This window comes from Piliocolobus tephrosceles, chromosome 4 (genome assembly GCF_002776525.5).
Source record: "Piliocolobus tephrosceles isolate RC106 chromosome 4, ASM277652v3, whole genome shotgun sequence".
Classification (NCBI taxonomy): domain Eukaryota; kingdom Metazoa; phylum Chordata; class Mammalia; order Primates; family Cercopithecidae; genus Piliocolobus; species Piliocolobus tephrosceles.
The window spans coordinates 158,370,979-158,379,900 of NC_045437.1; the positions used below are offsets into that span (position 1 = coordinate 158,370,979).

The window sequence follows — 8,922 nt, forward strand, 5'->3', positions numbered from 1 at the left end:
TATCTATCACTGTGAAATGAACTACTGCCCTTCTGGGATGAGAGACACCTGATATAGTCTACTTGTTATCAAATGACTGGTTGCTCTTCTTGAATAATAGAATCATATCAGGAACTCATATGGTTGGTCTCTGTTGCTGACAGGTTGGACATTCAGAAGTAGCAGTAGCTAGACAGACCTTGATAAGTAGAAGTTTATATTGTTGGTCCCATGTGTAGCCTCTCTCTAGTGTCATTGTGATCGGTCTACTCGTGTACCAGTTCTGGGATATCCTATTTTATCTTCGTGGTTGTTCAGTGCCTCTTCCATGTTTAATGCTTTTTGGTGGACATTAGTGTGGAATACAGAAAACTTTATACACTTTGTGCCCATTCCCATGTCTCCATCCTGTGTCTTTACCTGATCCCTCCTTGTCCCTGATCTTTTTGTCTTTTTCCTTCTAGACCCCTAACCAGACATCCATGCACTGGAATTTACATATATTTTTACCTTGGGCCACTGTCTTAGTCTGTTTTGTGTTGCTGTAGCAGAATACTTGAGGTTGGGTCATTTATAAAGAAAGAGCTTTATTTGACTCACAATTCTGGTGGCTGGAAGGTTCTAGACAGGCCACCTCTATCCAGTGAGTGCCTCAGGCTGCTTCTACTCATGGCAAAAAGTGAAAGGGGAGCAAGTTTGTGCAAGATCACATGGCAGGCTGGACGTAGTGGCTCACGCCTGTAATCTCAGCACTTTGGGAGGCCAAGGCAGAACTGCTTGAGCCCAGGAGTTCGAGACCAGCGTGGGCAGCAAAGCAAGACCTCGTCTTTACAAAAAATAAAATAAATAAATAAAAGTAGATGGGCATGGTGTCACGTGCATGTGCATGTAGTCCCAGCTACTCAGAGGCTGAAGTGGGAGGATTGCTTGAGCCCAGGAGGTCGGGGCTGCAGTGAGCCATGTTCATGCTGCAAAAAAAGATCACATGGTAAGAGAGAAAGCAAGAGAGAGAAACCAAGGAAGCCAAACTCTGTTTAACAACCCTCTTTCAGGGGAACCAATTGATTTCTGTGAGAGTGATAACTCATTTGCCCCCTCAGACAGGCATTGATCTATTCATGAGGGATCCACCCCCATGACCCAAACACCTCTTGCTAGGTCACACCTGCTAACACTGCTACATTGGGGATCAAATTTCAGCATGAGTTTTGGCAGGGAGAAACCACATCCAAACCATAGCAGCTGCTATCCTTTAACATGACCCACATCTGCTACTCACGACTGTACCCATTGAGGAGATTGTTCCTTTTCTCTTTCTTTTAAGGCCATTCCTGAATGTAACTTCAATATTAGCCTGTCCAAAAAAAAAAAAAAAAAAGTTAATAGAACAGATCTGAGACTGCTGTCCTTAGGAAGACCTGTTTGTAAAGTTGTCTTTTGGCGGCTGGCATCTGGGAACTTGGATTTCAGGAATGTTCCCAGCATTTCATAACTGATAAGAATTAAAATATAGACATTCTTATCCAGGATTAACAGACTTTTTCTATAAAGGGCTAAATAGTAAATATTTTAGGTTTTGTGGCCCAGGTGATTTTTATTACAACTACTTAACTCAGTTTTTATAGCATGAAAAGAGCCATAGCCAATAGGTAAATGAATGGGCATGGCTGTGTTTAGCAATATCTCTTCTACCTACATGATGCCAGTAGCACCACTCCCTCAAAATTGTGACAGTCTAAAATAACTCCAGACGTTGCTAAATGTCAACGAGAAGGGAAGAATCAGTCCTGGTTCAGGACTACTACTATGATTTTTTCAGGTGAACCTTTACTTCACTTTAGGTATTTCCTGATGTCCTATCTTATGAAAAATGTTTTATATATTTGTCTTTTTTGTTGTTGTGTTTAGTTGTTTTAGGTGATGGGTAAGTTTAGTTCCTCTTATTTTATCTTAACCTAAACCAAAGTCACTTCTACATTGTAGGAGATATCCTGACATGCCCCTAACCACTGTATCCCTAAAAACTTCACTGAAGTGGCAGATCTTTTGAGTCTTCATAGTGTTTATCTCCCATCTTCTGGAGCCACATATGTGTTACCAAGGACTTTAGGGTACCAGTCACCTGTATCGCATTCTTTTGTTCATTCTGTCCAATCAGCATGATGTCATATATGTAAATAGATCAGGAGGTTTAGATGTCTGTTCCCCACCCAACTCCCAGTGACTGTTATGACAGAGAGCGGGAGAGTTAAAAAAGAGTCCTAAGATAAAACTGTAAGTTAATATTGCCCCGCATGAATGCAGATTTTTCTGATCTTCTAATTGGAATGGAAAGTAATGGAAAGTAACACCACATCAGTACTTGAGGCTTAATCAGTTTCAGCAGCAATATTATGTCTGAGACTGCAGGCTATGATTAGGGCTAGAATTTGGTTCATTCTGTGGTAGTCTGCACAGTCATTTTTCAGGATCTGTCTGCTTTCTCCATGAATTAAATGGAAAACAATGGAAACTAAACTCTGCGTACTTCTAAGTCTTTACTGGTGGCACTAGTCTTTATTCTATGCCGCTCTGGAAGAAATACTCTTTTATTTACTGTCTTGTTCTGGGGAATGGGGCAGAGGTTTCCACTTGGCTTTTTCCATTATGATGGCTTTTACCACACAGGTCATGTACCCATTATGGAGGGTATTCTAACTGCCAAGTATATAAACTCTAATTATAAACTGAGGGAGTGGAGAATGACCATTATTAGGTGGATCTGCAGACTCAGTGGGCCTACCATAAGCCACACTTTTGCCATGAATCTGTTCATTACCTGCATTCAGCAGGTTCTGGCTGGGTGGTTGGTTCTTCTACCCCATAGAGCCTCAGTTGGGATCATTCTTTTAGTTCCATTCAGTTGGTAGTTCTAAGCTGCTCTAGGAAGGCATAACTTACATATCTAGTACCTTGGTGTTACTCCATGTGGCCTTTCTGTCTCCCCAAGGCTAGCTGAGGCTTCTTCACAACATTAATGGTCTCAGGGTACTTGACTCTCTTATACAACCTCACCTCTATTCTTTTGGTCAGAACTAGTCACAGAGCCAACTCACATCTGTGGGGAGGGCACATAGATTCCAGTTTTTGATGGGTTACAGGCAAGACTGCACTGCACAAGAGCATATGGGATAATAAATATCTCTGTGGCTATCTTTGGAAATACAGTTTACCATATCAATGCTTCATCTGCTATCTTCTAAAATTTGGTAGACCTTTCTTTTAACCTATTCAAATCTTTATTTTTGTATACTTAAAACATCTTTTTCACTGTTATTTTAGTAAGGATTTAGCAGAAAAAAGTGTGGTTGTTCAATCCACTGTGGTTAATTGGCAGTTGTTAACTTTGGAATTCGAGAGTACTGCTTTTTTTTTTTTTTTTTTGAAATGGAGTCTCAGTCGCCTACATTAGACTGCAGTGGCGCGATCTCAGCTCACTGCAACTTCCTCTTGGCAGGATCAAGCCATCCCCCACACCTCAGCCTCCTGAGTAGCTGGGACTACAGACGTGTACTACAAGCCTGGCTAATTTTTTAAAATTATTTTTTGTAGAGACAAGTTTCACCATGTTGCCCAGTCTGGTCTCAAGTGATCCACCCACCTTGGCCTCATAAAGTGCTGGGATTACAGGCATGAGCCACAGTGCTCAGCTTGCTGCTTTTATTTTCTTTTATCTTATTTTATCTTATCTTATCTTATCTTGTTTTTTGAGAGTCTCGCTCTGTCGCCCAGGCTGGAGTGCAGTGGGACAATCTCGGCTCACTGCAAGCTCCACCTCCCGGGTTCACGTCATTTTCCTGCCTCAGCCTCCCAGGTAGCTGGGACTGCAGGCATCTGCCACCATGCCCGGCTAATTTTTTGTAGTTTTAGTAGACACGGGGTTTCACCGTGTTAGCCAGGATGGTCTCAATCTCCAGACCTCGTGATCCGCCCGCCTCAGCCTCCCAAAGTGCTGGGATTACAGGCGTGAGCCACCGTGCCCGGCCTAGCTTGCTGTTTTTATTAATGGCTCCATGTTGTCTTATTAACCTGCTAGAAAACAAGTTGTCTTTAGTTTGTCCCCTACTACCCCCACTACTATCTGATAATTTTCTTGGCCAGTTGCATATCAGAGTGGGAAGGCAGTGTTTAGAAGTAGTTTGCCCTGGTATAAAGGCGTTATTCTTTATAGGAAATAGGAAGTATGTTTTTTTATAGCGAATTTAAGCTTGTCTGCTTTTAATCTTATGACATCAGTGGTGCAATACCATTTGCTGTCAGGGATCTGTAGAGTCTTTCCACTTTCTTCTGCTATGCCACTGCTCTTAGTTGAGGTTATACTATGTCATCCTGAGGTTTTTGTTGTTGTTTTAATGCCTAGTTATCTGGGTGAGGAATAGAGAAAGATGTACTACCTCTTTCGCAGAGTGAACAATAGGATTGTACCGTTGGAAATCTTTTTTATTTAGTGGTAGATTATGTCATTTTGAGTCTCTTTAGAAAGAAATTCTTTAGAAAGTCATATTTTAAGAGGAATATTGATAAACTGGGTCGTCTCTAGAGGTGTCAGTCAGGATATTGGATATCAAATATTTGGAGGCCACTAAAGAAGAAAAGTTTACATCTGCTTAGAAGTGAAATAACGAATTAATATACTTTCATATAAAATAATGATTTTGGGGTTCTGGCATTGTTTGAATGAATAGAGGCCATTAGTCATGTTGAAGAGGAGTTCCTTTGAGAGCTGAGGGGATCTCTTCTCTGCCTTTTCAAATCTTTATGATTCAGAGGTTTTATGATTTTTCCATAGTTAACTGCTCTGCTATAAGTGACTGTTTAAAATCAGAATTGTGGGGTGCCTTATATTTTAAACAGTATATTTGAAAAATAATCTAATTTTTTTCTTCTGTTCTACAGGACTTAAATACTATTTATTCTTATCTTCATGGAATGGAAATATTATCAAATCTCAGGGAACATCAGCTTAGGTAAGTGTGGTTCTGTATTTAAGAGCACATGCTGTATTGCCATTTATTCATTGGCTCACCACATATTTGTTAAGCACCTTTATATTCCTTATTGTTTTAAGGCCTTGGTATATACATTATAGATTAGATCCCTGGTTTCCTGGAGTTTATATTTTGGTAGGGGTGATTTTGGAGTTGGGGAAAAACACTGACAGTAAAAACTGAATTTGTTTTTCTTATTTCAGTTTTTCTTAGCCATGGGACCTTAAGTCAGAACGAACATTTAGCTGCGGTTTTGTCTTCAATAAAATAGGGGTAATGGTAGTATCTTTGTTGAAGTATTTCAAGGATTAAATGAAAATAAGTACCTAAAGCAAAACACAGTGCTGAGGGTGTGCTGGTTAGTAAAGACAAAACTCCTGTTATCTTTTAGTAGTGTGTATTGGTATTTATTATGCCAAATGCTTCAGCTGGGTATGGTATGTTGTATTATAGTGTTGTATTAATGTGGAAGGAGCAGGAACCTTGATTTGGCCTAAGCTCTTGTGGACAAGACCCATAAACTTTCTGAACCTCATTTTTTTCTTCTGAAAAATGGGCTGGCTGTCTGTCCTGGTTATCATATATCATTATGATTATATTTATAAAAACACTTTGGAGTGCTATAAAACACATAACTATATAATATTTTAATTAAACGTGTGTTCCCACCACGAACAGCTTATCCAGTGACTTTTCCTGGGTATTCATCAAGTTTCCAGTTATTGACCAGATTGACAAAATATAATTGTCAGGGATTTATTATTCATTATATGTTTTCTGTATAACGTAATTCAGCTGTTAGTATATGCCAAATAATTATATCAGGAAGAAAGAAAACTGAAAAATTAGCATTTTGTAATACTCAAAGTATTTTTTATTGCAAACTGATTTATATATTCAGCAATTTTTTTGTATGTACGTGCCTCTGCCAGTAACTGCTCTTCACACTGAGGATTCAGTAGTGAATCAGACAAATGTATATTTTTTGTAATGAAAACATTTGGTGTGAGTTGACAGATTTTATAATGTACATAAAGAGTATTATGGTTGATGCCACTGAATATTATCTATATTATTGCATTATATATATAAAATATAGATATATTTCTAAACTCTTTGTACTTTGGTGAAAACATGCTGGTAGATCTGGTCATTTTCTGTTGTAATTACAACAATTTTAAAAACAAAATGTAAGATAAAATCTTCAATTTTTTTAAATAGGTTAATGTCTGCAAGAGCACGCTATGAGAGATACAGTGGCAATCAGGTTCTCTTTTGGTAAGTATTTCCATAATTCACTTAAACTAATGACTTTTTAAATTTTAACTCTTAGCATTGAAATTCGTTTGATTCTGGGACAATTTACGAAAAAATTCTTAAACCATGAAGTATATTACATACATAGAATACACCAAAAGTGTACAGTGCAATGAATTTTAATAAATATATACTAAATGTCTAATGACAACTCACATGAAAATAGAGATACCAGTTTTCCAGAAGGCTCTCATCAATTTTCTTTTGGAAAGGTAATCACAATTCTGACTTGTATCACTATAGGTTAGTTTTGCCACTTACTGAACTTGCTGTAGAGAGAATCCTTTGGTGAGGCTTTTTTACTTAATAAATGTCCAAATTTTTCTATGTTTTTGCGTGTGTTCTTTTTCACTGCTGTACGTGCAAATAATGATTTGTTTCTCCTTTCCACTGTTCATAGTTGGGTTATTTCTAGTTTTCCTTTTTTGTTTGTTTGTTTGGTTTTTTTTGAGATGGAGTTTCGCTCTTGTCGCCCAGGCTGGAGTGCAGTGGTGTAATCTCGGCTCACTGCAACCTCCACCTCCCAGGTTCAAGTGATTCTGCTGCCTCAGCCTCCCAAGTAGCTGGGTTTGCAGGCTTTAGCTGCCACGCCCGGCTACTTTTTGTATCTTTAGTACAGATGAGGTTTCACCATGTTGGTCAGGCTGGTCTCGAACTTCTGACCTCAGGTGATCCACCTGCCTCAGCCTCCCATAGTGCTGGAATTACAGGTGTGAGCCAGTGCGCCCGGCCAATTTCTAGTTTTCAGTATTATAAATAATACAGTTTCTATTAACATTGTGTTATTTTTGTGCCCTTATTGCTTACTCCTGTTGAGGATATTCTTAGGAATAAAATTATGGTCATGTGCCACATAACGTTGTTTCAGTCAATGATGGACTGTTGTGTCACAGTTGCCTGCAGTATTCAGTAGAGTAACATGTTGTACAGGTATGTGCACTAGGAGCAATAGACTATATGCCATATAGCCTAGGTGTGTAGTAGGCTATACCATCTTCTAGGTTTGTGTTAAGTATACTCTATGATGTTCACATGATGAAATCATCTAATGATGCATTTTTCAGAAAGTATCACCATCATTAAGCAAGGCATGACTGTAGTAGAAATGTGCATGTTCAAAAATTCAGGAGAATGTGACTGTTTTTTTAAATTAGTTTTATGAATTTTTTTTTTTTTTTGAGATGGAGTCTCACTGTGTCGCCCAGGCTGGAGCGCAGTGGCGCAATCTCAGCTCACTGCAAGCTCCGCCTCCTGGGTTCATGCCATTCTCTGCCTCAGCCTCCTGAGTAGCTGGGACTACAGGCCCACCACCACGCCCAGCTAATTTTTTTTTTTTTTTATTTTTAGTAGAGACGAGGTTTCACTGTGTTAGCCAGGATTGTCTCGATCTCCTGACCTCATGATCTGCCTGCCGCAGCCTCCCAAGGTGCTGGGATTACAGGCATGAGCCACCGCGCCTGGCCAGTTGTACCAATTTTAATAACCATTAGCTCAGTATAGTTAAGTTCCAGTTGCTCTACATGTTTGACAGCCCTTAATATTTGTGTTTTATTGTTTGCTTATTTTGAATTTTTGCTACTCAGCTGCTGATCACATTATGTTAGCTCATTGTGATTTTATTTTACATTTCCCTATTACTAATGATGATGAATGACCTTAAGTTTCTATCAGGTATTTAGATAGCTTCTTTTATTAATTGGGTTGTCAGTATCATTTCTATTGATTTATAAAAGTTCTTTTTGAATTCTGAATGGAAGTCCTTTGTTGGGTATGTTTATTCTATTATCCACTGTGCCACTTTTCCTTTTTTCTGGTTTTTTTTTTTTTTTTTTTTTGAGATGGAGTCTCGCTCTTGTCAATGAGGCTGGAGTGTAGTGTGGTGTGATCTCAACTCACTTCAACCTCTGCCTCTTGAGTTCAAGCAATTCTCCTGCCACAGCCTCCCAAGTAGCTGGGATTACAGGCGTCTGCCACCACGCCCAGCTAATTTTTTGTATTTTTAGTAGAGATGGGGTTTCACCATGTTGGTCAGGCTGGTCTTGAATTCATGACCTCAGGTGATCCACCCACCTCGGCCTCCCAAAGTGCTGAGATTACAAGTGAGAGCCACTGCACCTGGCCTTTTTTTTTTTTTTTTGAAATGGGGTTTTCTTGTGTTCCTCAGGCCAGTCTTGAAGTCCTAGGCTCAAGAGATCCTCCTGCTTCAGACTCCCGAGGACTACAGGCCACTAAACCCAGCTCTTTTTGCTCTATTATTGGCATCTTTTGAGGAAGAGTAATTCCTTTCTCAACTTGTCCCCTTGTGATTAGGGCCTTTTGTGTCCTGTTTTAAAAAAGTCAAATCTTTCCTTTCTTCATGATTGTGAAGATTTTGTTTCTCCTCTAAAAGTTTGGTGTTTTGTTTCTCAAATATAGATCTACAATTCATCTTGGAATTGAATTTTACTTGTGATGTGAGGTAGAATTCAAGATTCATTTTTCTTAATTTTAAAAATATTTATTAGTCATTTTAAATTTAATGAGAAACCCATCACGTTTTTTCCTTCCTTCCTTCCTTCCTTCCTTCCTTCCTTCCTTCCCCCCCTCCCCCCCCCCCCCC

At 39.2% G+C, this 8,922-nt stretch overlaps 1 protein-coding gene across 3 annotated transcripts in view; it reads left to right on the top strand.

Moving 5' to 3' along the window:
- RAPGEF6 (Rap guanine nucleotide exchange factor 6) overlaps positions 1–8,922 on the top strand; it is a 213,260-nt gene that overhangs the window by 27,397 nt on the left and 176,941 nt on the right. For all 3 annotated transcript variants that reach the window (XM_023196723.3, XM_023196720.3, XM_023196718.3), the window contains exons 2-3: positions 4,915–4,985; positions 6,228–6,284. In XM_023196723.3, coding sequence (XP_023052491.2) covers positions 4,915–4,985; positions 6,228–6,284 — 128 coding nt within the window. The remainder of the gene's footprint in view (positions 1–4,914; positions 4,986–6,227; positions 6,285–8,922) is intronic.